The sequence below is a fragment of the Lissotriton vulgaris genome, chromosome 1_1, assembly GCF_964263255.1.
Source record: "Lissotriton vulgaris chromosome 1_1, aLisVul1.2, whole genome shotgun sequence".
Taxonomy (NCBI): domain Eukaryota; kingdom Metazoa; phylum Chordata; class Amphibia; order Caudata; family Salamandridae; genus Lissotriton; species Lissotriton vulgaris.
This window is the reverse complement of record NC_141685.1, coordinates 1,976,919,288-1,976,941,529: the sequence shown is the minus strand read 5'-3', so window position 1 is coordinate 1,976,941,529 and position 22,242 is coordinate 1,976,919,288. Positions and strand designations below refer to the sequence as shown.

The 22,242-nt window shown below is 43.6% G+C and overlaps 1 protein-coding gene across 1 annotated transcript in view; it reads right to left on the bottom strand.

Moving 5' to 3' along the window:
• The window catches only part of SEMA3E (semaphorin 3E), a 648,430-nt gene that overhangs the window by 371,293 nt on the left and 254,895 nt on the right, over positions 1 to 22,242 (bottom strand). The window contains exon 2 of the mRNA XM_086919774.1: positions 4,619 to 4,779. Within this exon, the coding sequence (XP_086775900.1) occupies positions 4,619 to 4,779 (161 nt within the window). The remainder of the gene's footprint in view (positions 1 to 4,618; positions 4,780 to 22,242) is intronic.

Genomic DNA, 22,242 nt, shown 5'->3' with positions numbered 1-22,242 from the left:
AGAAAACTAAAATGTAACTTTGTTATAATATGGTTAAGGATCTCCGGAAATGCCCATACCCGATTGTAAGATGTACTTTCCCAAAGCAAGCGTGAATTAGAAGTTTAGACAAATGGACGCTGTGTTGCATTATCTGTTTTTTTTAAAATAACTTTTTTTTAAATTGTTTGTTTACAGATTTGTAAAAATATTTTATTTTATGTATTTATATAGCCCTGAAGAAGTCCGGTAATGGACGAAACGTGTTGGCTATCTGATTGAAAACTGAATAAAGATCAAGTTTTAAACTTCCAGAACTTGTGTTTGGCCTCGCTTTGGGAAAATGAATGAGAATCTTCAAATTTGTGAATAATACTGTATAATGACTGTTATCCAAAATATATATGTAAAGCTGACTTATTAGAAGGTGGCAGAGCCACAATTCTGTGTACTTTTTGCTAAACTCATTCATAGTGGTATTACGAAAGAACCCTGCCACTACCTCAGTATTAAATTAAAGAATTAAAGATTTCCAATATTTTTGGGGTATTGGAAACACAATGAACTTCATTTACCCAGACATAGGTTTTCTTATGGAGTATCTGCCTTGAAAAAAACAGGAAAACCACATGGGCGATAGTCTACAATCTGCGTGAAAATGGGTCGTGGAGTGGGGGCAGAGAGGTTCCCATTGATCTTCCACAGCTGAACCAGGTGGCTGCAGCTACATTTGCCCTGCCAGGGGCTTAAGTCAGCTTAAAGCTGGACACAATACCTGGACATCTGTTTTTCAGGTGCATGCTGAAGTCCTATATACACAAAGCTTTATGAAATAAAATGCCTCCCCAAATTTCTTCACGTCCTACAAAATACTCTGATTGAGGTCCCGGAGTAGTTCTTTTGAGAGGTGGCAACAGTCAAGCAAAGCCTGCTTTGGGATGGTGGGACACTGAAGATAGCATGTGCATCCCTCACTCAAAGGCCCCTCTGACCTCTGTTTCTTTTATTGGGTTGCCCAGCTGCAGATAGCCAATGACGGGGCCTTCTCTTCGCAGCAGGAATCCTCTGTGATGGCCGTTAGACCCAGCCACCATCAAAACCAACCTCCATTAAGGAATGAAAGCGGTAGTGGAATGGATGAAGCTCAGTCGTCTGAAACTGAACACAGACAAAACGGAGGTCCTCATCCTCGGACCATCACCATCTGCCTGGGACGACTCCTGGTGGCCCACAGCGCTGGGCACCGCACTGACACCCACGGACCACGCACGCAACCTAGGATTCATCCTGGACTCCTCTCTCACGATGACCAAGCAAGTCAACGCCATCTCATCCTCATACTTCCACACCCTGCTCATGTTTCAGAAGATCTTCCGGTGGATCCCTACCGGAACCAGAAAGATGGTCACCCAGGCCCTTGTCACCAGCCGATTAGACTACGGGAACGCCCTATATGCAGGAAACACAGCCAAATTTCAGAAAAGACTCCAGCGCATACAGAACGCTTCTGTGCGACTCATCCTCAACATTCCCAGCCACAACCACATATCCGCCCACCTGTGAGACCTGCACTGGCTCCCCGTCAGCAAAAGGATCACGTTCAGGCTCTGCACCCACGCACACAAAGCGCTCCACAACATGGGCCCCGAATACCTCAACAATAACCTCACGTTCTACACTCCGACCCGCCAGCTTCGCTCCACCAGCCTCGCTCTCGCCGCCAACCCACGGATTCGCAGAACCACTACCGGAGGAAGATGGTTCTCCTTCCTACCTGCCAGTCAAGACATGGAACTCCCTCCCAACCCAAAGAGGACTGACCCAGGACACTCTCACATTCAGGAAACACCTCAAGACCTGGCTATTCGAGCAGTAGCAGCACCCCCCCCTCCCTTCAGCGCCTTGAGACCCTCACGGGTGAGTAGCGCGCTCTATAAATGCACTGATTGATTGAATGGACCCAGAAGAAAATGTCTAATTGTTATACAATGGACAAGGGATGGATTTGTTGCCGACCTCCTTGGAGGTAGTGGTCGGAATCTGACACAAGGCGACCAGGGCCTTCGTTAGAGAGATAGTTTGAGATTAGGAACCCCGTTGTGGGCCATTGCTTTGTTGAAGGGACTGAGGGCTGTTGAAAGCCTTGCGAAATGGAACTTGATTGGAATATCCAAGTTGTGGGACTTGTGAATGGGGCAAGAGATTGTAGGTACCATTCCCCAAATTACAAAACCAATACGAACTATCCTGAGCCCAATACCTCTTATACCAACACCTGCAACATCTAGTTTGGCCACATTTTGAGGTTCTTAAGGAGGCCCGGGTGAATTCACTCTAGAAAATAGTACTCTGGGCTCCCCTGACTGATCATGCTGTCTCTAAATTATACTCGACGCTCCTACACAATGACAACCCACTCACTGGATTATCTCTGAGGACAATGGGAAGGAGATTTGGGTAGACCGGAGAAAGATAATTGGGAAACAGCCTGCAGGTATCCTCAGAAGGCGGACTTTTGAGCCGGGTTCCAACTGATCCAAAAAAAACTCTTTCTTAGGGTCTATTTCACTAGAACTTGACCGTTCCAAATGGAGAACGCAAACTCAGTATTGTGTCTTTGGGAATTCAGACAGAAAGACACACTACTAAATAGCATATGGAGATGCTCCAAACTTTAGATTAACTATGGGAAGTAGGAATGAGGATATCCACAGTCATAGGCTGTACACTGGAGTTGACCCTGGGAATCTGTGGAGAACAATCCCTGAACCGATACTCTTTACTCTTTTGCAACACTGCGTGGATGGTGGAGAACCAAGATGTAAAGGCTGTGGTGCCGTGGAGAAATCCCAACTCAGAGGGCCTGGGAATCCAACGTAGATTGGTGTATGCGCTATGCAAAATGTATGTACCAGGCACATGGCTGCCCCTGTAAATACAAGAATGTAGGGGGACCTTGGCAGCATGCTGAGGAAAACGTTCCAGGAGAGAGGAACTGGGGATGGGACCCGGCTTGGCAGAGAAACAGAGGGCATTATGGAGTAGTCTTGGTACCACATAGTGGGGGGCTACATGGTGTGAGTTCAAGTATTGAATTTCTACAGGGATTGGGCCAGTTCCTCGGTAAATAGAGCCTGTTGTATTGCCTTTTCCATGCCTCAAGTTTCTTGTTGCGGATTATGCCAGGTTGTATGCAGATTAGTAAATAGATTTATTTTAACATGAAGCACTAGGCATCACAGAACAAGATAAAGGATGAGGAAATATGGCATAAATAGGGGCAGAGTGGTAAGGGAGGTTCTCAAACTAAGAAGCAGGAAAAGAGAGAAGGGCAACTTTTAATCTATCGAGTGATTTACTGGGCAAGGAACTCGTTTACTGATTGAGGAGTGGGGTAGAGGATTATAGAGAAGAAAACCACAGACATGCTTGGGTTTGGAAAGAGGGGGAGGAAACGAGTTCTTGGGGTTTTCCCTCATGTTAACACATGCACGTCTGTCTGTGGAAATACAGTGACAGGAGCGAAGAAGGTTTAAAGCTATATTATTTGGTTTTCCCTAATTTTCCTAATTAAATACACAGCCTGGCTGAGCACCAGAAATATTCTGCATTCAAACTTATAACAGTAGAATAGCTACTCCTTTCTTACCTCCGATCATATATCCTTTAAGGATCCTTCGCCTGGCTTTTAGGTCGGGTCTTGAAAACCCTTTAGTTGTCTCGGCTGACTATTTTTATTCCCAATTATATCACAGATAACATACATGCATTAGGGAGATTTTAGTCAGGAAGCTTCAACTACTGGTCTGTCAAATTATCATTCACATCTTTCTTTCATCATACATAGCATACAGCATGAAACATTGGATCATCCCCCTGTAACCATTTTGTGCATTTTCCCTTATGTAACATATTCCGTTGTTTTTTTACACACGGTGTATTTGGGAAGGTGAGATTAACGTGTTACTTTTGCAACACAGCTGAGCATAAAAAGCGGACATTTTCGGATGTATAGGTTCATTAATCGTTTGCCAAAGGTTTTTGGCATCTGGAGGGCATGAAAAAAAAACAGAGGACTTAATTCTTTACTTTGTAAGATTACACACACATTGAGCCTAACATTGTTAGTTCATACAATGTTCAACAAAGAATATTGCTCTGATTGATGTTAGTAAAGTTGTGATGCTTGACACATGCAGGCATTTTTGGCTCGATTTCCTGGATTAAATATCTGAACTGAGTTTCTATTAAGTTAGTATGAACTACAAGAGAAATCACAACAGGGAGTGGTCCTGAAAGGCTTCCTGCAGGGGCTTGAGGTTATGGTTTGTTTTTGGCTTTTTGATGGAATTACTCAGGCACGCGTCAGGGCGCTTTCATTTTCCAAACTGTATAAATTGATGACTGAAGTGAATACTGCATCTGGACTATGACCTTTCTTTTGCTTCGTGTTATGGGATGTGACGAAAATGTGTTTCGGAGCAGTGAATACCTCAAAAACCAGACGCTGATATTTCTAAGTCCACCACACAATTATAACTTCTCATGAAACTTTGCCTTAAAACAATAATATTTCAGAATAAATGTGTGGAATAAGAGCGGGCCCTATTTTACTTGTCATTACTGGCACAAAGCATACCTCTTTGTGATTGTCACTGACGTGATCCAGGCTCAAAGAGTACACGAGGTCTCTGCCTCCCACAAACAGACGCTCTTGGTATTCATCCAGCAGCATGACACGGAGGTCCAGGGCCCCGGCTGGACGATGGAAGACTGATGTGCGGTTCAGATCCCACAGTTCTGAAAAACAACCCAACTCTAAGTTAACCACACAATAAAGCAGTATAATTGACCAGTCTCAGGTCAAAGCATTCTTTATTTTGTAAACCAGGGTTCTTAACTTTATTGCAATATGGATTATCTCACGACGTTTGTGTACTGGCTATGGTCATGAATGCATTAACCTGTATAGAACAACATAATCAAACTATTCAACTACATTAAACCATTAGGAAGGCATGAATGAAGAATATTCCAGTTACAAAAGTACTATTGCATTGAGCTAAAGATGCACAAATACAGGCTGCAGGGGATGACGCATGGACGACGAGGTACTATGGCACCAAGATTGGAGCATGTTACACAAAGAGTAGCCACCTAAGCTAACAGCAAGTAATTGGGTTATCATAAACATAAAAAAATAACAAAAAAGAATAGGTTTGGAATATTTAATAAATGAAAATATGTCTTCAGTGAGTGCCAAGGTCGTGACCGTAGGATTTGGAGATAGGAGAGATGATGTAGATAACAAGTCAATGGTTGGATCCTTTGGAACATGGAGTGATGCAGAGAAAACCCCACCATGTGTTAATGTCTGACATTTGGCAGAGTTGTGGATAGGGGGATGGAGGAATGTGTGATTGAGTAGATGATTGGCTGAATGAATGCTTGAGGGCATGGGTTATGAATGAATGTGTGAGTAAGTGAAGGAAAAGATAACTAAGTGAGTGAGTAGATGTGTGGCTACAGATATAAATGGATGGATGAAAAGGTGGATAAATGATTCATTAATCCATGCACTTAGTGATGCTATTGAACTATTCACACACTCATCTACTCTTCCACCATTCAACCATTGACTGACTGAAGAAACAATTCCATGTATTAAAAAAGCTGGGCAGATTGGTTTTTATAAATGTCGTTTTCTGTTGTTGTCTCTTCTGTGGTATTTATCTGTTGTTGTATTGACCTGGATTCTTCTGGACTTACTTTGCATTACCTGGCGGGGGCCTCTCTGCTTCAAAGTATAAAGTAGCAGTTTATAGAGAGATAGGGATAAGGTGGCACTCTCCACTGATAGGTAACGTATTTTCCCCTCCCAGAAGAGAACTTTGTTTGCTATTCATCCTGGTAATTTCCCGCTATCCTTATCCCAAAGTTGTCTTATACACTGTGGACCATATGTACAAAGCGCAAAATGCAATTCTATAATACGTTACTGAATCAAAATTTGTGTTTGCAATTCAGTACTTGCAAAGGGCATGTGTAGAGAATCCCTTCCAAATACAGATCTGCAATGGTATGTAAGAATGTTTTACGACCGAAACACAGTCACAAAGCATTCATATTTTACTGGCACCTCAAAGAAGTTGGTAACCATTCACAAAGGGGTAAGAATCCCCTTTGTGAATTCTGAAACAAATATTTTTTAGGATCAGGCAGTAGTCACAAAGACCACTGCCTACTCTCAAAAATATAAAACTTCAAAGTTTCATTTTTTTCTTTTAAAATGCATTCAACTTTCCTTTAAGGAAAACTGCCTGAATTTAAAAAAAAGATTGCTTTATTAAAAGGCAATAATGCACATGGTGATTTGCTGACCCCAGCATGCCACCATCCCTGTGACGGCTGCAATTTCTAATGGGTCGCAAATCGTGACCTACCTCATTAATATTCACGAGGTAGGTCAATTTGCAAACCCTTTGGGAATGACAATTTGAGAAATATTTTTTTGTGCATTAGGTACTGCGATTTCCTAATTGCAATTTAGTGAGAATCATACTTAGGAACTCTCAATTCCTATTTTTGTTACATATGGCCCTGCATCTTGTTTAGCTTGTATATATCACCACGTAAATAATGACGTTGTAAAAATCCAATGTAATGTCTCTTTCCAATATTTTTGACCATTGTACTGCAAACAGCAAATACAAGTGGAAGAAAATCTGGTATTGCATTTAAAAATATTATGTTGAATAATACAAGTGACACAAGTGCCGTAAAGTCAGGTTAAGAAGGCTGAGATTCAAGTGGATCATTGAAAATTGAATACATACCAATTAAGGATTAACTTCCAGACTAAGAGCCCGATTTCGATGTCGGATGGACCTGAGTCCACCTGACATGGATTTGGTACAGTGACCGACTGACCTTCTATCGGTGGTCCGAACCCAGCAATTTAGATGCAACTGAACACTGTTCAATCACACTCCTATACTTTACAATAGGAGCATGCATTCTGATCAGAATGCATGCTCTCATTGTAAAGAGAAGAGGGCATTTCATCCCTGCACCCTGTGGCAGGCACCTTGAGGTACCTGCCACGGGGTGCAGGGATGCACAGTGGGGGGCACCTCCAACTGGAGGCTGTGCCCCCATGGGGACCCTGCTGTGGCCCCCAAGTTGACTTCCAACAGCCTTTTTGTGTCAGAAAGGCCGGCACAGAAAGGCTTTTGTAATCCGACATTGTAATCCTTTGGGTCGAAAGAGCCGCCCTTGAGATTACTGGAGGTTTTCCGAATGGCAGGCGGGCCCGTCGGAAGCCATTTGAAAATCCAGTTCTGATTCCTTTCCAACTGACTCATCCAAATGGGTTGAATGGGAAATACTCCGAGCAGCTGATTACAATGCCGTAGGATAGGCTCCAACCTAGGGTTGGAGCCGTTTACTATGGCATCGTAATCAGCCCCTTAGTCTTTGTCCTCTTTAGCCAATCAAGTTTACGGAACGCCTGTATTTACATGTTTATAGTAGAATAAGCAGATTGTATCTAGACTCTAAAACAGATCAGCCCCATGATGCAAGGCATTCTCCAATTTACTACTAGTTCACGAGCTAAACTAGAGGTGTTCATAAAAGTGTCATGAGAAAAGTTATTCTCCTTTTCCGAAACATTGCCAAACCCTATTCAAAGCATCCTGAGTCTGTCCCAGCCACATTCTGCACTATCCACACTCTACCGAAATATTAATAACAATAGGGGCATGATTTATAGACAAAAGTAAGAAAACCAAACTTAACTCGGACCGGACTCTTCAACCCATACTTTTTTGCAACCTTCCCAAGTGATTGTACACTTGAGAAGTGATTGTACCCACAGACCAAAACAAAACACTTTCTTTCCCTTCCCAGAGAACTTCCTCTTTGCACTAAAACCATATTCTGCTAGGATAACATTCTGATTTGCAACATGGGCTCGTTTACGACTGAAAAATAGCTTTTGGAAATGAACAAAACCCAAAATGCAATCTGGTAACAATTTACCAATATCAAAATGGGCTTCCGAGTACATACCAAATTGCAAATTGGACGGGGCAGGTTTGAGGCACCCTTCCAATTTGTGATTATTTAAAGTATGTATCAACATTTTGCGACTACATTTGTGGTTTAAGTCAATAAGGGCCAGATTCACTGAACTAACTTAAGACAAAATACTAAACTTACTACCATTTTGGTATTCACAGAAGGCACTTACTCATTTTGGTATTCACAGAAGGCACTTACTCATTTCGGTATTCACAGAAGTTAGGAGTCCTAACTTTTGGACTCCTAAATGTAATGGAAATAAAATTGTACATAATTCATGAAACGTTTTAATTTAAGGTTTTACATTTTGTTTCATATTTTAATAAATACGGCCGGGGGGGTCACTCCCCCCCGCCTTCCAAAGACTCAAACTCGTGTGGTCTCCTCCCATGGGGAATTGGTGTTGGGAGAGGGTGGCGGGCATCCCGGCCATATGGAAAGGGAAGACCACTCGGTCCCCCCGAACGTATGGATGGGTGCCCCGATCCCCCCGGGAAACCATTTTGGGCGGCAAAATTTCACATATATATATATATATATATATATATATATATATATATATATATATATATATATATATATATATATATATATATATATATATATATATATCCACCGCTTGGCTCCCTTTCTCTTCGTTTGGCGCTACTTTCCCTTGGTCGCGTTACTCCTGCGGTTGAGCCAACCGCTGACAATTCACAACAGGTTTTCCCCGATCCCGGGGATGGGTGGAGTCGCAGAAAAAACGGCAATCAATCGCTTACTTAGGTGAAAGTTCCATATTTATTTCATAAATCCATTGGGGGGTCAAATAACAAAAAACAACCAACGCGTTTCGACAGCGTCCGCTGTCTTGATCACGGTCGTGATCAAGACAGCGGACGCAGGGAAAACGGACGCAGGGAAAACCTGTTGTGAATATATATATATATATATATATATATATATATATATATATATATATATATATATATATATATATATATATATATATACTGTGCCAACTGGCATTAGGCAATAATTACAGGGTATTATATATACATGACAGAACCGATTGGGCCACCGTCAGAACCTTTAGAAAGCACAAGTAGCAATAGAAGAAACACCACCAGTAACTACTGGTGAAATACTGTACTTAGCATTATATCACATTAGGCATAAAACACATTATGCAATAATTTAGCAGCATAAACACATTATGCAATAATTCAGCAGCATAAACACATCATGCAATAAATTATCCTCCAAAATGACCCCTAGGCCAATTGGCCTTTCACTGGGGCTCAAATGCCCTCTGTCCAAAATGTCAGGGCATAATGGGGTCCTTCCAGATGCAACTCACCCCTTCCTCATCGAACGAAATGGCCACCAAACATAGCAGATACCCGCGCTCTCGCGGGGCAGCTGGGATCAGCATGAAGAAGGACTGGCACCACTATGCAGTGAAAGCCCCACGTCCGGACTCAGAGAACTAACCTTGCTCCCAAAAGGAAATCAGCACTGGCACCTAGTGCCCCAAGGAGCCCCAAAGTGGCTTCAGGCACTGACAATGTGCCTCGGGGGAGTCCCACTCACCGGGGCTCTTCTGGTGCTGCTCTCGGCACCAATACTGCACAAGTAAAACCCCACTCACCGGGGCTGCTCTGCTGGACTCCTCCGTTCTCTTGGTTGTGGAAGACAGGCACGGGCATGGCCTAATGGGAAGCCCACTCACCGGGGCTCTCCCTCAATTTGCTCGGCCTCCTCTGGTCTCCTTCAATGCGGCAGGTGCAGGCACCGACAATGTGCCTCGGACTATTCCTTCTTCAGCCGACAGACTTCTGCCACACGCGGGGCTCTCTCTTGCTTATGGGAGTCCCACTCTTCCACAGGCCAACACTTCCCCTTCCTGGCCCTGCCCACAGTCAGTCAGCTTGCCTGGCTTTTAGGCTGGCCGAGCTGCTTCTCCTCTACTCTGGGCGAATGCGGGGTGGGTTCCCACTATAACCAGCACAAATGCGGGGTGTGCTCCCGCTATAAAATAAGCACAATTGAAGGGGAATCCCCATATCGGGATTCCCTCTAAACTGATCACAGCTCCACGCTGTGAAGCTCTACCGCTCATCCAGAAGCAGAAATAGAGTGCTCTCGAGGCACTTGTCCTTCAGGTTCCAGGGACAAAGCTGGGTCTAGGCAGGCCAGCACAAAGGGCCCTCCAGCAGGGAAGCAGTCCCTCGTGTTGGTTCCTCCTGGGGCCCAGCAGCAACAGGTCCCAAGGAAGCACAAAAGCCCAACACATTCTGTGGGGTCACTGCCCCAATATTTATACCAACATGTGCTTTGTCTGCCCTGGCACAGGCTTTGGGGAACCAGCCTAAACTGGTTCTGGGGGCTTTGGAGCACTTTGTTGACAAGGCTCCACTTACCCTTTGTCAGGTGGGGGCTCGGTGATCAGACACACCACAGGGGGGCAGAGCCAGCATTCACCCAGGCAGGCACAGACCTATTCAGGGGACTACTCCTCCCACTACTCCAAATGCAAATTCCCATTTCAGCCTAGTGCTGACTCACCCTGCCTTCCCTGGAGCCACACACACCTCACCAGCCCCTGTCACTCCAAAGCCAGACATGCAATCCACATCAGGCAGACAGACACATTGGAAACAGAGATGCCAACTTCTAAAAGTGTCACTTCTAAAATAGGTATAATAAATCTGCACACACCATTGCGCAGCATTTATTATCACTATTCCAAATAAACCGAACTTGACCACGTTGCTCCTTTCGTATCAGGAATTACCACTGAAATACTTATCGGGGAACCCCCAATGCATTCCTATGGAAGGGCAGCCTCACAGCACTGAGAAACCAAAATGTCTGTTTGTCACTACCAGGACATGTCGCACACCTAAGGTACATGTCCTATCTTTCACCTACAATGCACCCTGCCCATAGGGCTAGCTAAGGTCTACCTTAGGGGTGACCGACATGCAGTAAAAGGGGGTTCAAAGACGTGACACACACTTTAGGTGCCATGTCACAGCAGCAGTAACACTGCGCGCACAGGCCCTGCAATGGCAGAGGCCTGAGATAGGTTTGAACGGCTACTTTGGTGGGTGGAGCAATCAGCGCTACAAGCCATCCAGTAGCATTTAATTTACCAGCCCGGGTATATGAGATACCACTTTACAAGGGACTGACAGGTAAGTTTAATATGCCAAACAGGTGTAGACCAATCTTTACCATATTTACCACAGAGAGTACAGGCACTTTTGCACTGGACAGCAGTGCTAAAGTGTCCAGAGTCCTAGAACCACCAACACCATGTCAGAAAAAAGTCTAGGAGGAAGGCAAAAAGTTCAGGGATGACCCTGCAAAAAGGGCAAAGTCCAACGATCAGGATCCAATGTGTTTATCCCACCAGCATAAATGACGCAACATTCCCAAAATGCACCGAAACGTGCGGTTAACGGAAGCGACCTTGAAGCGACCTGTGCTCTGTACACTATTCATTCATTGTTCTGTATGCCCACACCAGTGGAAATTCAGCACAGCTTCCTTACACCCACTGTCTTCCTACAACCTGCCCCCATCCCACCCAGCTCCCTCAGAGCATGCTCTCCCAGCACTAATCCCGAAAAGCAGCGTGCTGACTGCTTTTACCTACAGACCCAGAGCGGTGCGGCTGGAACACCTTCAGCATAGATATCGTTGCTTGGGATAGAGGCACGTTTTGCAAGTAGCCGATAATCGACACTGCACAAAACTTCAAGAGCTCACCTCCAAATCGGTGCCCCTTCTATATCGCAATTTGCACACAGCTGCGGAAAATGTTTCCAACTCGATTTCCCTCGCCCCAACAGCTGCTGGTAGAAGCAGCTGCGGACTTGGGCAGTAAAATGGAAAAATATTTGCAATGCAATAGGTCTTGTATTCAAATGCAAGACCTATGGCATTGCAAACAAGCGGCCACCATTGTCCTGGTTCAAGGTTCAATAAAGAAAATGTACTAAAATGTGTAACAACCAAGTAAAGGGGCCAGTAGCCATGGGAGGATACAAATGACGACATGGCTGTACGAAGGAGGGACTAACAAGCCTATTAAGGAATCAAACCCCAGCATTCACGGACAAAGACACAAGCCAATGAAAAATATGGAGGGCTTCTCCTCTGTACTCTACCTACAACAGATCAGCATAGCAGCGCTTGCGTGCTGGCTCAGGCTCGACCTATAACCACTATCCCATAACTGTTACTCCTCCTTGGTGATATAATCATGAGAATAATTGCTTCCCAGTTCAAGGTTGACCTTGAAGAATGTAACCTACTCTTGCTTTAAGAGTCTGTCTTCAGGCAGAGTACCTCTACAGGCATTCATACTAGCCATGCTGTATTGCATAACATTTATGGCCCTTTTTCAAACAACATCCTACCTGGCTAGCAGTGTAATGAACGGCTCCAACGTCTATGTCCTTTTATTTGCCCATAGCTGAAAACTTATATTTAAGATTTGGAAAACCACACAGGAATTTTACATGCAGTACTTGACCAGACATGTTGAGACCTAAGTGTATTGTGCGCTATGAATGAGGCTTCCACTGACATGACACTGTGTTGAGGGAACATGTCTTAAACCGTTACACACAAGCAGATTACAAATTAACTAAGAAGCAGACGTACTTTCGATTCGTAAAGTAAATGTTCATCAAAAAGCAACCTATAGTTTCATATTCTCATGAAAAAGGTTATCAGAAATAAAGCCCTGCAGTAATTGAAAGGGAGCAGGAAGAATTGAAAGTTGGACTGGAACATGCAGTAAGATAATAGCATGGCGAACAAAGATTAGGACATCCAGCTGGAAGCGATCATAAACACCCTTTACGTTATCAAGCTTCTGCCCACTAGATATCAATTTAATAAGGTGAAATAAATACAATATCTATGAATGTACCAGAGGTTCATTAGATGCAGTTTAATGGGATGTTTGTGTATGAATTACACAGTCTGCATGCAAGATAATTATATACATTTTATATCAAGCAACAACATACTAACCGATGACTGCTTAATACAGTGAACCCCTTCTTAGACTCAAACCCTATATCAACTAAGGGGCATATGTACAAGGGAAGGGTGCAGTGTAGTGCTGCAGCAAATGCAAATTTTGCAGTGCCACGCTGCAGCATTTAACCTCTTCCATGCTTGTGACGGAACCGCTCCGTCACAAGCCACGTGTGAGCTGTGCTTGTGATGGAACGGATCCGTCACGGCCTGCTCGCCGCGCCTGCGCAGGGCTGATTACGCGCCTGCGCTGACGCTTTAATGGGGGGGCGGGTTTGTGACGGAACCGTTCCGTCACAAGCACAGCTCACCCGCGAGCCGTGACGGAGCGGTTCCGTCACTAGTATGGAGCAGCCGCGCGGCCGCCCCACACCCTTAGCGCTGCGGCGGAATAGCCGCCGCAGCGAAGGGGTTAAAAAACGCAAGGATGCACCGTTTTTACAAGAATAAGGCGCATTCCTGTGTTTTCCATTGCGCTAAATTAGCTGCAATAGTGCATCAGTGCCTATGTTGCAGGGATGATTGTTTATTAGCAGGAAGGTGTCCCATCCAGCAAATAAACAATCCATAAAGGTGTTTTGCTCTTTCTATGCATGCTGGCACAATGCAGCACACATAGAAGGAGCAAATAAGAGGAGAAATAAAAATATTTCTACTTGTTGCACCAATGTAATGCCTGCTTTTTTCATGGCATTCATTCTTGGCGCTGCCTCGGATTTACACAAACTTGCAAATCTGGCGCACCGTCAAAAATCAATGGGTATTGAGGTGGAATGTCCATAGCAACACCCATTGCATGCCCCTTTCACACAGACACCTGCGTGAAAAGGTACCATATTTACAAAGCGGTGCTAAGCCATGCAAAGTGGTTTTACGCCACTTTGTAAACATGGTGCACGTCAAAAAAAGTGACATTGCGGTAGTTCAATCTCCTTGTATATATGCCCCTAATTTCAGACAACAGCCATTCCCTCAAAACACTCTACACACCATGAGGGACATTTCATTTATCAGTATCACCACAAAGGCACAAAAGAGGATAACCTCCCGTAGCTCCAGATCATGAGATGCGCATTCCATCTACAAACTACAATGCCTTAACAGTTATGATTTTGCTCCAGGGGAGATTTTAATTGTGAATTGTGCATCAGGAGCAGAACACACTCGGAGGCCTGGGCACCACTCGATCTGGCCTAGAGTTGTAGATGTGTTGTAAATTAAATGGCCACTGAGAAGTAATTGGTGAATAGTTTAAATCTGTTCACAATCCAAATCTACTTGTGATGATAACAGATTCACTGTTTGATGTACTGAATTTAGAGTCAGGAGTCATTCGGTCAAGTAATTTCTCTTCGTTTTGACACAGTGTTTGAGCGAATGCAAATCATACTCATCATCAAGTACCTCAGTTTAGTATAAAAATTAATGAACTGGAATTCATAAATGTATATTGAGGTGCAACTGAGTGTGATACATCTATTCAGAAAAGACGGTAGATAGGTAGTTTGATGCTTTAATATACTGTCTGCAGAAATCTGTGAAAAAACTCAGCCCAAAACATGGCTAGCTGCCTAGGTTTTTTTTGTTTAATCCGCTTTGCAGTAGCACCCTTTACCAGCAGTGGTTGACAGTTTAATTAATATCATGAGCAATTAGGTCATGTAGTCTCTTGAATCTGAATCTCAATCACTTTACAAAGCTGCCTGTGTCTCTTAGACTATGAAACAGCAACAATGTCTCGCAGTGGTAGAATTGAAAAAAAGAACTTTGCAATAAAATTTATTTTTTTGCAAATTTCTATTGGCACTGATTTTATTTTTAATGTGGTTTTTTAATCTATTTTTTAGCAAATGATTCGCTTTGGTGAAAGTGTAGTGCAGTTCCTATATTCCCATTAGGGTCCACGCATTGTAATAATACATCCTATAGATGTGACATTGGACTGAGGTCAGTATGTCTCTATCGAATATACTAAACTTAATTGTGAGTGCCAGCTAGCTCAGAGGTCACTAGAAACTTTCTCAAATACACAAGAAGGGATTCGTTTCTGACAACCGTGTAAACATGACAACTTTGTTTCCCAAGAATAAAAACGTATCTTCAGAGTCGTGGAAACAATAGATAACTATTTTACTCAGTCAATCGTGCATGCTTTGTTTCTACTGAGTTGCATAGAAATAGAGAGACGGACGCTTCAATAAAAGGGGTTTATTGAACAGTCTTCTTTCTCATGCAAGAGAGGTGAACTGCTACAATCGTTAGACAGAATGCAAAGTATAATGCGTACAGCGTAAACAGAAGTATAAAATAATACTGTAATAGCAGTGTCTGGTGCTATGACATATACAAATACATACATAAATAACACAGGCTAAAATACTCAACTGGTGCTTCTAAAATAAGCCTACCCCAATGTACCTAACCTAGGTCTAGTACGAGGGAAGAAGTAAGTGTGGTCTTGAGCATAGGTTTAGTTTTTGCCAAGAATTGCCAAAGGTTTCTCTAGGTTCCAATCAGCTCCATACCTTAGAATGAGAGAGGTTAGGATCTCTTTCATGGACTCGATCTCCCAACACCCCGCAAGGGGAGTCAGAAACACTGGAGCTGGATTTCTCGGCAGAGGAGGATAGCTTCTGATCAGTGCATCAGCTGGAGAGTTGGCTTCCTTCGGCACTTGCTGAAGTGAGCTGCGTCGTGCAAGTTGGTAGTCGAACTGCACCGAACCACACCGCGCTTTGCCATAGCAAGTGAAGGTATATTTATACCTTGAAGGTGTTTATGAATGCCAGCTTTGATGTAGAGTCGGGCATATGAACGTCATGGATGAACCCCTGGAGGAATAGTTTTTCATGCATAATAATGAGTTTCTTGGAGAAATCAATATTCAGGCTAGGGGAAGTCCCTTCTGCCCAAGAGTCTGGTTTTCCAAGAAATCGTTGTGACGTTGATAAACGGATGGAAGTAGCTATGCCTGTATTTGGGCTGTATGGACTATGATTAAATAAGGACTGGATTTCTATGCCTATATAAGGGCAATGTGATTTGTACCTATATAAGGGCATGAATTGGGGAAAATACATACAGAATCTAAATCGCCACACAAAAAAAGGATAAGCAAATCTCACGCCTTTTTAGTCAATTTGATTGGCTTTGGAGAGGAATTACTATTTCTAATAAATTGTTACCCAGTTTTTAATGATTCCACTTTGAGCCATTGTTGCAATTGTATATCAATGCTGTTCTGTTTGGCTTGACAGGCAGCTCCTTTTAAGTTACATGCATTTCTTAGATGGAACTACACCTGAACAGGCCCTTGTTTATGTGTCGCATAAACTAAAAGCTTTGGGTAACAGCAGTAGCCCAGAAAGACTGTCTGCACCTCATATTAGGACAAGTTAGTTTAAGAAGGATATGACTTGAAGGGACATATTATCAATGAAAAGCGAAAAATATTGCATTTCCCACATTGCACAATTCTGTTTAACGCCGCGTATCGCAGGATTTAATCACCGAGATATCGCGTTATCATCAACGCATATCTCCACGGCGAAAAAGTCCTGCGATAGTGGCATCAAACAGAATTGTGCCAAGCGGGAAATACGATACTTGTCGCGTTTCATTGATAATATGCCCCGTTGCCTCAGGCGTACAATCCACCTGCCATTATAAGTATGGCAAGGTCAGTTTCCAACCAGGCGTAACAAACCCGCGATAACCGTGGTGAGCGCAGTTTATTTAATCTCATCGCGGGTTTCCTCGAGGCTTCCTAATAGTGCGCTGCCATGTCAGCTCGGGTTTCCACGGAGTAATGTCGGGGAATGCCTACTTTGTATTACATTAGTGATGTTCAGCGCTGACATGCAAAGTAGCGTTTGAAGGGCTGCTTCCTCAAGGAAGCACACGTTAGCGTGTCCTTGATGATTGGGCGATAGGGAAATCGCCGCTTTTCGGACGAAATGGGCCGCTAAAGTGGAGGAATTCTCCTTGATGATATGCCCCATGTCACATTCTCTATAGACTTAGAATGTGGAATCTGCAAGGCACTCCCAGCTCACATCAGGCTGGATTCTTCATGTATAGTTAAAAAACAAATCTCAAAAATCATCCCTTAGTCAATATCTCACATCCTTCTCAGCATTTCAATCACCACTATAATCCCTCTGTATGCTGCTTTGCTTCTCCACCATTTGGTTGCACTCACTTCTTGTAGCACCACCGGCTTCAGGCTCTCCTTTAGAACTCTCCTCCTGTATCCCTATTACAGCCATCCCTCTCCAGCTCACAAGCTGCGAGCCCCAGGAGTTACTGACTGTAGAGCAAATCACTCTCTGTTAACAGCCGCCACTAACGTACCTGTGCCTCAATTTAGGCAGGGTCAAAGATTTTCCCCCTTTCTGTGAAAGTTGTAGTGTTCCATAATATGTAAAATCCCTGCAATGACACTTGTTGCGACCCTAGATCACCAGAACCAATCTAATAAAATAAATGAAATAGAACACAGCGTTTTCATGCGCCTCCCTTTGCCACAAAATGTTTTGGAATGTGAAGAGAATGTGAAGAGAGCTTAGTGCTATGGGGCATCCTTCTATCTGCACGTTAGCGTTTGTGTTTTAAGCAATGCTGGTAAAGTAATAAAGAGATTTAGAAAAAGAGAGGACTTTATAATGATCATTGTGAAACATCATATGCCCAACTAGGACTGCTTAGACATAGTATAGGAACAAAACACTCTGTGATAGATCTGGAACCAAGATTTCAAAACATTAGTAAAAGCGACAATTTTCGGGAAGGAAATCGTGAAAAAATGTGAGGAAAAGAAGGGTTAAGAAAAAATACGGCGGAACTGAGAAAGAGCAGGTGCTGGCTACAAGAAGGAAATGCCATTTGGGCCATAATGGCAATGTATGTAGGAGGATCTGTCGGAGAATGAAAACAGTCACAGGAAATAGGTGAACAAAGTGAAGCAAATTGTATACTGGAAACAATATTGATGTAAGTGGAAATGGCTCACAGAATCCTAGGTGGGCGCATGGAAGAAAATGCAGATATTAGAATTAATTAAATTTAGCCAGGTTCTTTAATCGGTGAATGCCCCATTGGCAGCAGCATGTACACAACCTGCTGGTAACTCAGGTAAAAAGCATTGTAGGTTTATTCCGGTTTTAATAATTATTTGACTCGTACGCTCACTGAAGGACAGCTTCTGGTGCAGCTGTAATTCCGACATTACTTATATGTACCTTCTCAGAGTGTTCCGAGATATAAGTAAAACATCCAAGCTGTGCCCCTAGGAGACATTGCGACATAAACCATAACGCTCTCATTAATGTTCTGTTTGCTTAATCTGTGAAGGATGCGTGAGACACCACCGTTAGATCATGTCTGTACCTAGAAACCCTCTCTGTCTGCACTGCTCACGCAGTACGAACACTTCTTGGAAAAGGACAGAGGCACACAATGCATGTTTGTTCAGATCACTGTGATGCAGGTAGAGATGCATATAAGATATTGGGGGAGATTTTCAAACCATTTGCGCTGGTTTTGCATCACAAAAGTGACGCTAACAAGAACAATTTGTTGTTGTTGCTATTTTCTTTCCAGCCAAACCTTGTTTTGCTCCTGAAAGCACCCTCTAAGCAATACAAAGCAGCGCGCTGCTTTGCGTTACTTTGCGTCGATGGGGCATTACATGGATAGTACATGGGAATTCCCATGCAACCACCCGTGCCTTTTGATGCTAAACCATATTTAGAAAGAGTTGTAAACATAGCTTTGTGCCAAAAGTTAACGCCCCTTCAAAGGAGGTGCTAACAGGAGAAATGCTTTAAATTCTCTATGCTTTTCCGACTTTGCATGCATGCTGCAATGAGCAGCACATGTGCAAAGTGGGAAAAGCTTTGCATCGTGCCTGGCATAGTATTTTGTACAGGAATGGTACCCTTCCTGTACAAAACCTATGCTACACTCATGCACACACCCTAGTGCTATGGTGATAAGGTGTGTATATGGCGCACAGCAGCTGAAATCAGCACCGGTGCATGCGAAAGGGGAGGAGAGAGCCATATGGCGCTCTACTGCTCCCTTCTTGCTGCGTACCACAGTGCAGCCTCCCGCTGGGCGGCGCTACGGGCCGTGAAGCTTTTTAAATCTCCCCCGAGATCTGCTTGTATAGTTTATGGATGTCTTGTACACTTCTTGCTAGTGCCTGTAGAGTGTTGTCAGTCCCAATCTAGAGTTACATTCTTCTGGCTTCTCAATTACCCATGATTTTATAACCACTGATTTATGTACAAAAAGTAAAAAAAAGGGAAGGAGTTAGTTGTCTAGTTTCCAATTCTAAAAGAAAGGATACTCTGACTATATCATTGACGTTGGGGGGATAAAGGTCTGCTCGGACATAGATGCCTCACATTTAAAAATATTAACATTTTCGATTTAAGTCTTATAAAAATGCAGTTGTATTACTGCTGGATACGTGTATCTAGGAAAACGAATGCGAAGCTTCCCAGAGCGTGTCCAAGTAGTTGGTGATAGCAGATGCCAGCATTTGTCATGTGTTCAAATACCATTACTACACCTCGTGCTCTAGTCCATAAATTCCAAGGTGTGACGCAAAATGATGCCTACCTCCCTCCTCGCCCCCACCCCCTGCAGAATTCGAAGACGGGCCGTCAGTCACCCATTTCTCATATATATTCATTGGCCTGGGGCTGAATGGGAAGCTTCTGTAGAGTTGAGGGGTCGCACTGAAGGGTTGAACCTGCGTTAAACTCTTTAAAAATTTAGGGCCAGATGTAGGTGGCCCATTACCGGTCGGTAATGGCCGAAATTAACGAATTTCGGTATTCACCGACCGGTAACAGGCATTTCTTATGTAGGGGGCAGAAATTAAGGATTCAGTAATTTACAGAATCGGTAATTTAAGGAATTGGTAAATTACCGATTTCTTTAATACCGACTCGGTAAATTACCGAATTCCTAATGTAGGGAGCACTTAAATGAGTGCTTATCCCATGTTAGGATTCGTTATTTACCACCAACTACATGGTAAATAACGGAAAAAAAACAAAAAGCAATTTAATGCAAATTGCTCTAGTGCCATGTTGCAGACATACATGCCCTTAGGGCATGTATGTCTGCAACATGTGCACCCATAAACAATTGAGGGGGGCAACAGGGTGTCAAAGTGGCACCCTGCCAACCTTCAATGTTTTCTCCCTTTTACCGAATCGGTATTTACCGATTCTGTAATTGACATTCATTCCTATGGGCCTCCAGGCCTTAGGAATGATTGTCAATTACTGAATCGGTAAATTCCGATTCATTAAATACTGAATCTTAATGAATTGTTAGCCACATAGCATTTACCGATTCGTAAATACCGAATCAATAAAATTCGGTATTTACTAATCGGTATATACTATTTACCTACATCTAGCCCTTAATCAGATAGCAGCCAGCACTACATCTGAATCAGTCCGGATGGACCTTTACTCAGGCACTAGAATGCAAAGAACTGCACTAATGTATTGGAGAGAAGTAAACACATGCGTGGATCCGTAGAACAGAATCAGCACTGCTATTGTGCAGGGCAACCACCCTCTGTGTATGTATTCTGGTGTCTGTCCACCATGCTCCTACTTTACGAAAGCTAGTTTTACCAGAACTGTGGGCTGCACACTGATCACGCAACCCCCCTACTGTGTAATCTTTTCCATGAGCCACTTGAGCAGCCATTAAAAGCATTTGAATCAAGTGAATTGTTGACAAGGTTTCTGCCCTCTGTTGCCAAAAATCCTTTTAAATTGAGAACAGGAGTCACATCTTCTAGCTGGCAAAAGGTGCGTGTTGTCCAATGAATCGAGCTAATACTCGAACAGCGTCACTTCCACTTAGCTTCAGAGATCCAAAGTAAGCCCTTAAACAGATGCCCTCAAACTGAAGCTGCTTTCGGCGTGTTTCACGCTGCAGCTGCTGGCACAGGTTAGCTTTATTTCTTTATGCTTATCTGAGGGAGAAAAGTCCTCTCCTGCCTCCGTGCTTTCACCGTACTAAGGGTGAGCGACCTTTTCGAATTCACAAACATTCCTAGTAGTACACCTGGGAAGCTGCAGTCATTGCAGCTTCTTAAGCATGATATGGGGGATTTAACGTGACTAATATTCCCATATATGTAGTTTACTCAGGATATAACTGCACACTGGAGAAAGGCAACCTGGAGCCCCATAACACTTAGAGCACACTCCCCTGTTTTTGCACAGTGCACCTTCAAACAGGTGCGTTGTGCCCAAACAAGGAAAGTGTGCTCTATTATGTTGAATGCACTGCCCTGAGGACAGTCATGGATCCGCCCTGCTCTAGGGGCATCGCATTTAAGTGAAATTAAGAGTTGCTGATTCAGAGCTTCTCCGTGTTTCACTGTGCAGGCAATAACCTGTATGCACTTTTAAGAGGCGAGAGAGATCCACTAGCAGGCAGGTGCAGTGAGTGACTGCACCCGCCTGTCGGGGGATGTCTGGGGAATCCATAGGACCCCCTTAACCTCAACCAGATGGCTACCATCAGGAGGTGCATTGAAAGTGTGCTATCTTTTTGTGGCCGACTGTCAGTCAGCCTCCTGACAGCTTCTTTGTCTTTGCAAACGTCCATAATACGGCACGGCACAGAGGAAAAGAGATTACATAATTTGCATAGGGTCACACCCCCATGCAAATGAGACATCGCTGGTACTACATGTGCATTAGAGCGACTGCATCCACTTCTGTAATACCAAAGTTCCCGGGGGCGCACAAAGCGGGTGCACATGCCTGTTGCACCCCCAGGGCACTTTCTATAATGCGATCCCTGATGCGCAAATGCAATTTTTCCTCTTATTTCATTTTCCTTCATGATGAAAAACATTTTTTTCCACAGCGAACCCCTTACACACAGACACAGCTTGAAGGTATTCTGTTTCCGTACCCAACCTGATAGGGAAATTACTCCAGCGTTTGTCATGAGTAAATCTATCTCTATCCATTTCCACAATGGCAAAGAGTGGGAGAGGAGTTTGTCAATCCAAGTAAACAGTTTGTGGAACCCCACACCAAATAATCCTTTAGGTCCTAAATAGCACAATACAGAGCACTTCCTTCCCCA